Source organism: Staurois parvus, unplaced genomic scaffold (assembly GCF_062004578.1).
Source record: "Staurois parvus isolate SC_StPar_1 unplaced genomic scaffold, SC_StPar_1.0 ptg000965l, whole genome shotgun sequence".
Taxonomy (NCBI): domain Eukaryota; kingdom Metazoa; phylum Chordata; class Amphibia; order Anura; family Ranidae; genus Staurois; species Staurois parvus.
In genome coordinates, this window is record NW_028318761.1 from 1,136,059 (window position 1) to 1,150,667 (window position 14,609).

A 14,609-nucleotide genomic window follows, 5' to 3' on the forward strand; every position below is an offset into this window, starting at 1 on the left:
GGTCCAAGCTCCTTGAGCACACATGACTGTTACAGACATTGCACATGCTCAGAAACATGTTGCATTCTTCCAAAACAACATCATCACGCCAGCACTGCGTTCCAGCCCTGATTTCCAGATGTGGGATGTCTGCTGGCCAGCTTCCTCCCCCATAGACAGCGGCACACACCGATCACGCTGGAGTCCTTCTTCCCGGTGATGTGTTACTGATGAGCCTGCTTACTCTGACTTTATGGGAGGGGCCTGCCTTATATACCAAGAAATGTATTAGGGGGGCTACACTTAGAGGGGCTTTTTCCTGCCCCGCTTGTCTTCTTTACATTGCAGCCAGCGTCTGCTCCAAGGACAAGCTTGTCCTCCCTGGATGGACTTTCAAAGACGGACATTTCCCGCACTTAAGGCACTGATACACCTTGAGAGTTATGTGGGACCCCTGATGTACAGGAAGATAGGACTTCAGTGAGGAACATTTCCCTCACTCAGGACAGGAATATGGCTTCTCCCCCGTGTGCAATCTCTGATGCCTGGAAAGATCAGACTTCTGTGAAAAACATTTCCCACACATAGGACAGGAATACGGCTTCTTCGCTGTGTGGCATCTCTGATGTTTGTAAAGACCGGACTTGTCTGAAAAACATTTCCCGCACTCAGGACAAGAATAAGGCTTCTCACCTGTATGAAATCGCTGATGTGCATAAAGATTGGACTTCTGTGAAAAACATTTCCCGCACTCAGAACAGGAATACGGCTTCTCCCCCGTGTGAGATCTCTGATGAATGTAAAGAATAGACTTCCTTGAAAAACATTTCCCACACTCAGGACATGAAAATGGCTTCTCCCCAGTGTGAGATCTCTGATGTGTGTAAAGATTGGATGTCTTGGAAAAACATTTCCCACACTCAGGACAGGAATACTTTTTCTCCCCCATGTGAGACTCCTGATGTTTGTAAAGACTGAACATCTCTGAAAAACATTTTCCACACTCAGGACAGGAATATGTCCTCTCCTCCATGTGAGATCTCTGATGCCTGTAAAGATTGGACTTCAGTGAGAAACATTTCCCGCACTCAGGACAGGAATATGGCTTCTCCCCAGTGTGAGATCTCTGATGTGCGTAAAGACTGGATTTGTCTGAAAAACATTTCCCACACTCAGGACAGGAATATGGCTTTTCCCCTGTGTGAGATCTCTGATGTGTGTAAAGATTGGTCTTCTGTGAAAAACATTTCCCGCACTCAGGACAGGAATATGGTTTCTCACCTGTGTGGAGCCTCTGATGTATTTGAAGATTGGACTTTCGTGAAAAACATTTCCCGCACTCAGAACAGGAATACGGCTTCTGTCCCGTGTGAGATCTTTTATGAACATTAAAATTGGATTTAGATTGGAAACCCTTCCCACACTCAGTACAGGAGAAGTTCTTCCCTGTTGAAAGGCCGGCCTGGTCCCGCACAGTCTGCGGTTCCTCAGGATACGAGGAATCCGATGGTCCATCTACACTGGGTGGTGCCGGATGGACATTGGAGGGAGCCGGGTTTTCTCCTGGACTACATTGTGTGATGTCCTCACCTTCTACTTTCCAGTCAGGAGACAAAGTGAGACAATTCTCGGAGGTTTTCCTCATCTCCCGGCCATGGACTAAAATACAAAGACAAAGAGGATTACTAGACAGGAGCTGATTGGTTCCCCCAAACCAGAACTCCACCCACATCAGGCAGCTTGGTCTCCGAGGAGCTTACAATTCCACCCTCAAGGGAACTAGGAAATGGCTCCTCTGATCTCCTACCAGGTCATTTCTTTATTCATGGACCTTAGTCAGAGAGTGAGGAAACAACCAGAACTGTCTTTTATAGGAGGGACAGTGATGAGGGGATTATAGGACGAGGGTCCCCACCCCCTCTATCACTCATCGCCATCTTCCCAACACAAGAAGTACTGCACTTCCTTATTTAGTCCATGATTTAGTCATGAAGAACAGCGGGGCTGAGCCCCACCAGAGGTCAGGGAGTGAGGATGGGGGGAGAACAACCAAGATGAAGACTGGACTGATCCTGAAGACCACCATCATTGGGGTATTGACTCCTCCCTCATTATCACTTTCTGTTTAAGGGTCCAAAGTTGGAGGATGTTATCACATTATTATCACCATGTAAAAGTCTGTGCTCCAATCACATCATCCGATATAAAATGTCCAGCTGGGAGGAAATGGGTGGAACAAAAGAGAAACTATATTATGTGTATATATAGAAGTGGGGGGAGGGGGGAGAGCAGAAGTCAGGAGTATGTAATGTACAACATAGAGTATATAGTGCAGGGGTCAGGAGTATGTAATGTACAACATAGAGTATATAGTGCAGGGGTCAGGAGTATGTAATGTACAACATAGAGTATATAGTGCAGGGGTCAGGAGTATGTAATGTACAATAGAGTATATAGTGCAGGGGTCAGGAGGATGTAATGTACAACATAGAGTATATAGTGAAGGGGTCAGGAGGATGTAATGTACAACATGGAGTATATAGTGCAGGGGTCAGGAGTATGTAATGTACAACATAGAGTATATAGTGCAGGGGTCAGGAGTATGTAATGTACAACATAGAGTATATAGTGAAGGGGTCAGGAGGATGTAATGTACAACATAGAGTATATAGTGCAGGGGTCATGAGTATGTAATGTACAACATAGAGTATATAGTGCAGGGGTCAGCAGTATGTAATTTACAACATAGAGTATATAGTGCAGGGGTCAAGAGTATATAATGTACAACATAGAGTATATAGTGCAGGGGTCAGGAGTATGTAATGTACAACATAGAGTATATAGTGCAGGGGTCAGGAGTATGTAATGTACAACATAGAGTATATAGTGCAGGGGTCAGGAGTATGTAATGTACAACATAGAGTATATAGTGCAGGGGTCAGGACTCATAATATTATTATTCATCAATCAGTAGAAGCTTAAATGTTTACTGTAGACAAGTTGCAGAGATCCCACACCGCTGCCTCCCATCTCCTGAGACTGCACTCAGTGACTTGGGTCTGAGACACTACAGACATATCCCTCCACCCGGCACAGCCAGCAGACCACAGAGCAAGGAACCCTGGGAGAAATGTTCTGTCAGAGATCTTACTAGACCCGGGCATGGGGCAGAAGACCCAAATCACACACCCCAGGTGCCTAGGTCTTATAATGTCTATGGTGAAAATGAACATTTTGCTGCCAGCTGAACCCCAGAACCTCCATAAATCCAGTCTAGAGACATAAATTGTGTCTGCAGCACAGAGAAGGAAGATTATCCGAGAGAAATCCAGGAATACAGGACGGGGAACACAGCTCAGGAAAGTGACCAGGGGATTACAGGCTGATATCACCCAGTCCCCGCCCTACTCTGGACCAATCAGTGAGCAGTATGGGTGGAGGAATGGATTTAGTGTTCATGACCCACCTGTGCTGATCTCTGTAGGAGTGTCCTCCTCTATAAATGTCCCCGTTATTCCATCCTCCTCCATAGACTGCTGATCATCCCTCACATACGCCTCTTCTTCTTCTGCTTTCACCTCAAATTCTATATCGATTGGATCTCCACTCTAAATCAAGGAAATGAGAGAAAATATCATCTGTAAGATATTGGCTCACATAAAAAAAACTCCACACATTGTCTCTATGAATCCATGTTCTAGATGCTCCATCACACCAACCTTGTATTGGTGAGGGATGGTGTGACCTTCCTGTGTGGAATCCCGGGAATACAGAGGACGGGGACATCTCTCTGGTGGGTTCCTGTAGCTGGATGACTCCACCATGGTGTCCTGGTACAGATCTTTGTGTTCTTTTAGAAGCTCTGACTCCTCCATCCCCCCATCCTCATCCTCCTCCTCTTTTATCTCTTTTTTAACCTCAACTTTAGGATCTCTCAGGTTTCCACTCTGAATATATAATAAAAATGACATCAATGGTAACAATGCAGATAATGTACAGATCCTAATGATACTATCAGTGATTGTTCCTCATCTACCTGATGATGGTGAGGGATGGTGTGACCTTCCTGTGTGGAATCCCGGGAATACAGAGGACGGGGACATCTCTCTGGTGGGTTCCCATGACTGGATCCATCTGTAGGAAACACACACACTGACTGAATCCATTGTTTCTATGTGTTTATCAGATGATGGGGGATCTAGGTGGATCCTCCGTACTGCTCTCTCCTTTACAATAAAGTCTCCTCTTACCCGGTGATGTGAGGGGCGGCTGATTGTCCATCATGACGTCCTTGTAGAGATCCTTGTGTCCTTCTAAATACTCCCACTCCTCCATGGAGAAATAGACAGTGACACCCTGACACCTTATAGGAACCTGACACACACAATGATACAGTCACCATCCAGACACATCCCTTGTCTGTTACTGGAGAATGTCCCAGAATTCCCGGCACCGCTCACCTCTCCTGTCAGCAGCTCAGTGATCTCTCTGGTGACTTCTAGAATCTTCTTCTTCTTTCTCTCTTCTATCAGGGAGGGAGGTGGAGGCAATGTGATGTCATATGATCTCCAGACTTCACAGGAGGAAAACTCTACATCTGAACACAAATAGTCACATCAAATGATATTCCCAGAATCCTCCTCACCTCTCCATTCAGGTCTCCATTTTATTAAAGCCCCACTTCAGGCTGAGGTATAATTTCCCCCCACAGGACCCCCACACTACGCAGGGTATAGGCTTGTTGCAGCATTCTGATGTCATTACATACAACGCAGGACCAACAGTCCCACTTTACATGTGAGGATACCAAGGGACCCCACATCCTAAGAGCATCAGGGAAAAAGACAAGATGGAGGGACATTGGGAGGAGGAGCTGTGAGGTCAGTGTGATGTCATAGGATTTTCTGACTCTGGATGGAGGGACATTGGGGGAGGAGCTGTGAGGTCAGTGTGATGTCATAGGATTCTCTGACTTCCATCATGAAGGAGATGAGGGGGAGGGGAGGAAGTCACTGAAGGTGACCATTAGAGATGAGCGAATCGAAGTAGGCGAAGTGGAATTCGTTTCGAATATTGGAAAATTTTCGATTCGCGCCGAATCCGAAAAATAGCATACTTCGGATGCGCAAATCGATATTTATCCTAAAATGGCGGCGACATGTGCGGCGACGGAGCGGGGATGTCTGGGAAGGCGCGCAGACAAGGCGCGCTGACCCATAATGCATTCATTAATGACATGTGATCGCATTAGCCAATCAGCAGCCAGCCAGCCAGCACTGTGTAATGGTCGAGCTATAAATGGCGGCCATTTTAGAATTCTCCATTTGCCTCCAGTCATTCAAGAGAGGCAGACCTCTCGGTATTAGGGACAGAGTTAGGGCCACAGAAACGTTACTTGGGGACAGAGAAACGTTAGTTAGGGACAGAGAAACATTACTCAGGGACACAGAATTGTTACTTAGGGCCACAGAAACGCTAGTTAGGGCCACAGAAACGCTAGTTAGGGCCACAGAATCGTTACTTAGGGCCACAGAAACGCTAGTTAGGGCCACAGAATTGTTACTCAGGGACAGACACAGAATTGTTACTCAGGGACACAGAATTGTTACTGAGGGCCACAGAACCGTTACTTAGGGCCACAGAAACGCTACTCAGGGACACAGAATTGTTACTGAGGGCCACAGAACCGTTACTTAGGGCCACAGAATTGTTACTCAGGGACACAGAATTGTTACTGAGGGCCACAGAACCGTTACTTAGGGCCACAGAATTGTTACTCAGGGACAGACACAGAATTGTTACTGAGGGACACAGAATTGTTACTGAGGGACACAGAACCGTTACTTAGGGCCACAGAAACGTTACTCAGGGACACAGAATTGTTACTGAGGGCCACAGAACTGTTACTTAGGGCCACAGAAACGTTAGTTAGGGCCACAGAATTGTTACTCAGGGACAGACACAGAATTGTTACTGAGGGCCACAGAATTGTTACTGAGGGCCACAGAACCGTTACTTAGGGCCACAGAAACGCTACTCAGGGACACAGAATTGTTACTGAGGGCCACAGAACCGTTACTTAGGGCCACAGAATTGTTACTCAGGGACAGACACAGAATTGTTACTGAGGGACACAGAATTGTTACTGAGGGACACAGAACCGTTACTTAGGGCCACAGAAACGTTACTCAGGGACACAGAATTGTTACTGAGGGCCACAGAACTGTTACTTAGGGCCACAGAAACGTTAGTTAGGGCCACAGAATTGTTACTCAGGGACAGACACAGAATTGTTACTGAGGGCCACAGAATTGTTACTGAGGGCCACAGAATTGTTACTTAGGGCCACAGAACCGTTACTTAGGGCCACAGAAACGTTACTCAGGGACACAGAATTGTTACTGAGGGCCACAGAACCGTTACTTAGGGCCACAGAATTGTTACTCAGGGACAGACACAGAATTGTTACTGAGGGACACAGAATTGTTACTGAGGGCCACAGAACCGTTACTTAGGGCCACAGAATTGTTACTCAGGGACACAGAATTGTTACTGAGGGCCACAGAACCGTTACTTAGGGCCACAGAATTGTTACTCAGGGACAGACACAGAATTGTTACTGAGGGACACAGAATTGTTACTGAGGGCCACAGAACCGTTACTTAGGGCCACAGAATTGTTACTCAGGGACACAGAATTGTTACTGAGGGCCACAGAACCGTTACTTAGGGCCACAGAATTGTTACTCAGGGACAGACACAGAATTGTTACTGAGGGACACAGAATTGTTACTGAGGGACACAGAACCGTTACTTAGGGCCACAGAAACGTTACTCAGGGACACAGAATTGTTACTGAGGGCCACAGAACTGTTACTTAGGGCCACAGAAACGTTAGTTAGGGCCACAGAATTGTTACTCAGGGACAGACACAGAATTGTTACTGAGGGCCACAGAATTGTTACTGAGGGCCACAGAATTGTTACTGAGGGCCACAGAACCGTTACTTAGGGCCACAGAAACGTTACTCAGGGACACAGAATTGTTACTGAGGGCCACAGAACCGTTACTTAGGGCCACAGAATTGTTACTCAGGGACAGACACAGAATTGTTACTGAGGGACACAGAATTGTTACTGAGGGCCACAGAACCGTTACTTAGGGCCACAGAATTGTTACTCAGGGACACAGAATTGTTACTGAGGGCCACAGAACCGTTACTTAGGGCCACAGAATTGTTACTCAGGGACAGACACAGAATTGTTACTGAGGGACACAGAATTGTTACTGAGGGCCACAGAACCGTTACTTAGGGCCACAGAATTGTTACTCAGGGACACAGAATTGTTACTGAGGGCCACAGAACCGTTACTTAGGGCCACAGAATTGTTACTCAGGGACAGACACAGAATTGTTACTGAGGGACACAGAATTGTTACTGAGGGCCACAGAACCGTTACTTAGGGCCACAGAAACGCTACTCAGGGACACAGAATTGTTACTGAGGGACACAGAACCGTTACTTAGGGCCACAGAATTGTTACTCAGGGACAGACACAGAATTGTTACTGAGGGACACAGAATTGTTACTGAGGGCCACAGAACCGTTACTTAGGGCCACAGAATTGTTACTCAGGGACACAGAATTGTTACTGAGGGCCACAGAACCGTTACTTAGGGCCACAGAATTGTTACTCAGGGACAGAAACAGAATTGTTACTGAGGGACACAGAATTGTTACTGAGGGCCACAGAACCGTTACTTAGGGCCACAGAAACGCTACTCAGGGACACAGAATTGTTACTGAGGGCCACAGAACCGTTACTTAGGGCCACAGAATTGTTACTCAGGGACAGACACAGAATTGTTACTGAGGGACACAGAATTGTTACTGAGGGCCACAGAACCGTTACTTAGGGCCACAGAACCGTTACTTAGGGCCACAGAATTGTTACTCAGGGACAGACACAGAATTGTTACTGAGGGCCACAGAATTGTTACTGAGGGCCACAGAACCGTTACTCAGGGCCACAGAAACGTTACTCATGGACACAGAAACGTTACTCAGGGACACAGAATTGTTACTCAGGGCCACAGAATTGTTACTCAGGGACAGACACAGAATTGTTACTCAGGGACACAGAATTGTTACTCAGGGACACAGAATCGTAGAATTAAAGAGTATGTCAGACAACATGCAGAGGAGTGGCAGAGGAGGCAATGTTTTAGGAGCGAGCAGACGTGGCAGCAGAGGAAGGGGTCGAGGCAGCACTATTTGCAGCCAGAGGCCAGTGCTCCCGGTGTCATCCAGCGGTCGTGTCTCCACCGACAACCCTGCCGTCATCGATTGGTTGGCTCGGTCGTCTTCCTCTTCCCAGGTCACCTCTGACACCTACAGCCAACGGTCGGTGGGTACGTCAGACACAACCGTTAGTTGGCATGGCCCGGGAGCAAGCCCACTGAAATCACGTGTCCTCTACCTGCCCCTGTCCTTTGCTGTTCCCTCACCAAGCGAAGTATCGCATGCTGTGGGCTCAGCCCCACTGTACAGTGAGGAAGAGCTAACAGAGGGCGGTCAGGAACGGGGGGGGGGACATCCGCCTTTTCAGCAGCCAGGCAAAGAAGTACTGGCGAGGAGAGTGGCTCGGTAGCCGGTGTAAGGGACCGCCCGGCGGTACTACTAGCAGTCCACTGAATAGGCGTCCCCAGCGCACGGAGTCTAAGTCCCAGGGTGCTTGTTCACCAGGGCCCCTGATGGTGGGGATGGACTTGGAGCTCCCTGAGACCAGGTCGTGACTACTGGGTGCGTCCGTCAGTGGTAGTAGTATGCGCAAGGGGCTCCCACGGGGAAGAGTCTGATGTGAGGAGGTCAGAAGACCCCACTGCACGGGATGGATGGATGGATGAGCAAGGTCAGACGGGCCGGGTCGGTAACAGAGAGGGCGGCAAGGTACAAGGCAGCGGGCATAGAATGGTCGGGTCACACGCCAGGTCAGCAACAGCAGGTCAGATCCAATAGGGGGCATTCAGGAGAGAGGTCAGGCAAAGCAAGGGTCAGAATAGGAGAAAACAGCAAGGTCAGGTACAATCCGGGTCAATAACTTACAGGGTACAGGTTCACAGGATACAGGATGCAGGAAAGACCAGAAGGCACTGAATGACAGCTCAGGGCGATTTAAATATCCCGCCCTGCGCTGCCATTGGTGCCCAGCGGGCGGCCGCGGCTTCTACTGCGCATGCGCGAACTCGAACGCCGCGGCCGGCCCGGACCTAGTGCCCGTGTCCCTGCACAGGGCGGTGCACTGCGCCTGCGCCGGGACCATCGTGGCAGGGATCGAGGAGATCCCTGACATTGCCCCCCCCCTACGGGCAGCCTCCGGATGCCCACCCGATCTCTCCACCACGGGTGATCGCGAAAGAACCTCCGGACAAGTCTGGGTGCATGGACATTATGGGCTGGTTCCCAAGAATTGTCCTCAGGACCATAGCCCTTCCATTTGATAAGGAATTGGGTCTGGCCTCCCCTCCTTCGACACTTCAGGATTGTTTCAACCTCAAACTCTTCTTCTCCTTCGACCGTTACCGCTTCCGGGGGTCTAGATTCCCGGTCAGGGAAGGCATCTGGGACCACTGGCTTCAGCAGGGACACATGAAAGACCGGGTGGATCTTGAGCGTGTCAGGGAGGGCGAGTTCGTAGGCTACTTCGTTAACCATCCGTTTAATGCAGAAGGGGCCTATAAATTTGGGTCCCAATTTCTTTGACGGGCAAAGCATCTTTAAATTGGACGTCGCCAGCCAAACCTTCTCCCCAGGCCGCAATACCAGATCTCCTCTCCGTTTCCTGTTGAATGCTTTCCTGTAGTCTTCCTGGGCCCGACTGATGGCCACTTGAAGCTTCTTATTGTTCGCAGCGAAGAACGTTACCACATCTTGTGTTGCTGGTACTGGGCATTCCGACACCAAATCCGGGAGGAAGACTGGGTGAAAGCCATAGTTGGTAAAGAACGGGGACTGCCCTGTTGCTGAGTGGCGGGCGTTGTTATACGCAAATTCCGCTAAAGGAAGAAGTGGCAGCCAGTCATCTTGAGTAAACGAGGTATAGCATCTTAAGTATTGCTCCAAGGTCTGATTGGTCCTTTCGGTTTGACCGTTAGTTTGAGGGTGGAACGCAGAGGAGAGAGATAATTTGATGTCCAGGGCTTTGCACAGTGCTCTCCAGAATCTGGACGTGAACTGGACCCCTCGGTCCGAGACAATGTCTTCGGGGACCCCATGCAACCTGACTACCTCACGAATGAAGACTCGCGCGGTCTCGGCCGCCGAGGGGGTTTTCTTCAACGGGATGAAGTGGGCCATCTTGGACAAGCGGTCCACGACTACCAGGATTGCCGTGTGGTCTCGGGATGGCGGAAGCTCGACTATAAAGTCTAGTGAGATCTTTTGCCAAGGCCGTTCAGGAATAGGTAAGGGTCGCAGCAGACCCCAAACCTTGTTTCTTGATGGCTTGTTCTTCTGGCAGGTGACACAGGACCTGACATAGCCCTTACAATCCTTAGCCATGTCTGGCCACCAGAATGAGCGTCGGAGAAGTTCCAGGGTCTTTTCTGGGCCAAAGTGCCCCGCCATTGGGTGGTCGTGGCAATGCCCCAAGACCAGGGTTCGGGCTTCTTCCGGCACCACAATTCGATCTTCCCTCCATAGGAGTCCCCCCTTGTTCCGGAGCGGCCCTCCGCCTGGGGTAGAGAAGTTTGTGGATGCCTCCATTAGCCTGGAACGAAGGTCCGACTGAAGGACCAAGAAGTTACCCGAGGACAGGATGGTGTCAGGTACTGGGGTCTCCTTGGCGTCTTCGTACATCCGTGATAACGCATCCGGCTTAGTGTTCTTTGATCCTGGCCGGTACGTAATGTGGAAGTTGAATCTCGAAAAGAATAGTGCCCATCTCGCCTGTCGCGGGCGTAGACGCTTGGCGGTTCTCAGATACTCTAAGTTCTTGTGGTCAGTAAATATTAAGATGGGGTGCACCGCACCTTCCAGCAGGTACCTCCATTCCTCTAACGCCGTTTTGATCGCTAGTAGCTCTCGATCACCGATATCATAGTTCCTCTCCGCTGGGGTCAGCTTCCGTGAGAAGAACGCTACAGGGTGGAGCAGTTCCTTGGTGCCTTTTCGTTGGGAGAGGATGGAGCCTACCGCATTCTCCGATGCATCTACCTCCAAGATATAGGGCAGAGCGGCGTCTGGGTGACCCAAAATGGGTGCCGAAGTGAACAGCTTCTTTAAGACTTCGAAAGCTCCCTGCGCTTCTGGTGTCCATCTGAATCGGGTTCCCAGCTTGGTTAGCTGAGTAATGGGGGAGACCAGACCCGAGAAGTTCTTGATGAACTTCCGGTAAAAATTTGCAAAGCCGATGAATCGTTGGACGCCTTTCCTGTCTGTGGGTTCAGGCCAATCCAGTATTGCAGCGACCTTCTGGGGATCCATCGCGACCCCCGCGGTGGAGATAATCAGGCCCAAGAAGGCAATGCTGGATTGTTCAAAACAACATTTTTCTGCCTTGGCGTACAACCCATGCTGCCGCAACCGCCCCAATACTTTTGCTACATGTATTCTGTGTTCCCCCAAAGACGGGGAGAAAATCAGGATGTCGTCTAAATAAACGATCACAAAGACATCCAGAAAGTCCCTAAAAATATCATTTACAAAGTGCTGAAAAGTGGCCGGAGCATTGCACAACCCGAACGGCATGACCAGATATTCAAAATGACCGAAGCGGGTGCGGAAGGCCGTCTTCCACTCGTCCCCCTCCCTTATGCGAATCAAGTTGTACGCCCCCCTCAGATCCAGCTTGGTAAAAACCACTGCTGACTTTAAACTTTGGAACAGCTCAGGTACTAACGGTAGTGGGTAACGGTTTTTTATCGTGACCCTGTTCAATTCCCTGTAATCGATACATGGCCTTAAGGTTTTGTCCTTCTTTTCAACAAAGAAGATTCCCGCCCCCGCCGGTGAAGTGGAGTGGCGGATGAACCCCTTCTGGAGGCTGTCCTCGATATATTCCTTTAGGGCCCCCAATTCGGGCTCTGAAAGGGGGAAGATTCGCCCAAAAGGAATTTCTGAGCCGGGTAACAGGTCAATGGGGCAGTCATAAGGGCGGTGGGGGGGTAGAGTATCAGCTCCCCGTTTGCTGAACACATCTAGAAACCCATGGTAGACCGCAGGGATTACTTGTTTTAATTCAGCTTCCCCCTCAGAGCACAGGAGGATTTGGGGGGCCCCCGGGCCCGAAGTGCGGCAGTATATCCGACAGTATGGGGAAGGGAACGTGATTACTCCGGTCTCCCAGTCAATCTGGGGGTTATGGGCCCGTAACCATGGGAGCCCCAGAATGACTGGGAAGAGGGGTGAAGCTATAGCATCCAGGCGGAGGAGTTCCTGGTGCTGGCCGGCAATGACAGTGGTGATGGAGGGGGTTTCCTGGTTCACTACCCCCGATTTTATTCGGGAACCGTCGGCCAAATAAATATTGAACCCCTTCTGTTTCAATTGAAGGGGAATACCCTGCTGGTGAGCAAAATTAATATCCACGAAGCAGCTGCATGCCCCAGAGTCAATTATGGCCGATACTTCCACGGTCCTTTCTGGAAGCTGAAAGGAAAGGGGTACCACTAAGTATTGGGATGGACCAACATTGCCAATGGATAAGGAAGAAGAGGTGCACTTACTCAGTTTCTGCGGGCAGGAACGCGCCATATGACCAGCTTCGCCACAATAGAGGCACAGGTTCTGGGATCGTCTGCGCAGATGTTCCTCTGGGGATAGTTTAGGCCGTGCCAGGCCGAGCTGCATGGGTTCGGGGTTGTCTCCAGGTGGCCGGTTTTGGATGATTGGCTTAGGTGTTTGACTGGGACCCTGAAATGATCCCCAGGGATTTCCATGACCCTGGCCGGACCTCTCAAACCTGCGTTCCCGCAGTCTACGGTCAATTTTAATGGTCAGTGCTATTAAGTCCTCTAAAGTCTCAGGTACCTCCACCCGGGCGAGCTCGTCTTTCAGGCCATCTGATAGGCCAATACGGAACTGATGCAGGAGTGCGAACTCGTTCCAGCGAGTATCCCCCATCCACCGCCTAAATTCAGATGCGTACTCCTCCGCCGCTCGGCAGCCTTGCCGGAGCGTGTACAGAGTAGCTTCAGCAGAAGCTGCCCGCTGCGGGTCATCATAAAGGATGGCCATAGCATCAAAAAAACTGTCAACCGAACTGAGGTGAGGGTCATTTTTTCCCCGTAATCGATGGGCCCAGTCTTGGGGTTCACCCTGCAGGAGGGAGATGACAAACCCCACCTTCACGGATTCAGTCACGAAGGTTCGGGGTTGTAGCTCAAAATAGAGGAGGCAGGACTCGCGGAATGATCTGAAACGTGTGCGGTCCCCGTGGAAACGTTCTGGTAAGGGTACTCGGGGGTCGGCCGCCGGGAGTGGTGCGGATGCCCCAGACACCAGCACAGGGGCTGCTACAGCTGGAGATGTGGGGACCGCGGCCTGTGGGGCGGGAGCGGATATAGTGCAGGTCTGGAATTGAGTTTCAATCTGCTGACATCTATCCTGCAGGGCCGATACGGCCTGTGTCAGATTGGACAGGTGCCTGCAGATCTCCTCCAGCGGCGAGGGACCTCCTCTAGACTCAGTCATGGCCTTCTGGTACTGTAAGGGACCGCCCGGCGGTACTACTAGCAGTCCACTGAATAGGCGTCCCCAGCGCACGGAGTCTAAGTCCCAGGGTGCTTGTTCACCAGGGCCCCTGATGGTGGGGATGGACTTGGAGCTCCCTGAGACCAGGTCGTGACTACTGGGTGCGTCCGTCAGTGGTAGTAGTATGCGCAAGGGGCTCCCACGGGGAAGAGTCTGATGTGAGGAGGTCAGAAGACCCCACTGCACGGGATGGATGGATGGATGAGCAAGGTCAGACGGGCCGGGTCGGTAACAGAGAGGGCGGCAAGGTACAAGGCAGCGGGCATAGAATGGTCGGGTCACACGCCAGGTCAGCAACAGCAAGTCAGATCCAATAGGGGGCATTCAGGAGAGAGGTCAGGCAAAGCAAGGGTCAGAATAGGAGAAAACAGCAAGGTCAGGTACAATCCGGGTCAATAACTTACAGGGTACAGGTTCACAGGATACAGGATGCAGGAAAGACCAGAAGGCACTGAATGACAGCTCAGGGCGATTTAAATATCCCGCCCTGCGCTGCCATTGGTGCCCAGCGGGCGGCCGCGGCTTCTACTGCGCATGCGCGAACTCGAACGCCGCGGCCGGCCCGGACCTAGTGCCCGTGTCCCTGCACAGGGCGGTGCACTGCGCCTGCGCCGGGACCATCGTGGCAGGGATCGAGGAGATCCCTGACAGCCGGTCTAGAGACAGGTCTGTCTCCTGACCCAGACGCAGCCGAGGGGGCTAGTAGTGAGGCGGAGACCCTACTTGATGATGAGGAGGTTGATCGCACTTGGCAGCCTCGTCGTCATCAGGTAATTTCTTCCGCATCATCAGGAGAAGAGGGTGCCAGCTTGGCAGCGAGCGAAACAGTCGGTGGGTTGCCCAGGAGGCAGCAGGGTCGCAGCAGTGTCAGTGGAGCC

General features: G+C 50.7%; 1 protein-coding gene across 1 annotated transcript in view; it reads right to left on the bottom strand.

Moving 5' to 3' along the window:
• Nucleotides 1–316: 316 nt before the first annotated feature.
• The window catches only part of LOC149441631 (uncharacterized), a 48,967-nt gene continuing 34,674 nt past the window's right edge, over nt 317–14,609 (bottom strand). Inside the window, 1 exon segment of the mRNA XM_089657121.1 lies at nt 317–1,456. Coding sequence (XP_089513247.1) covers nt 317–1,456 — 1,140 coding nt within the window.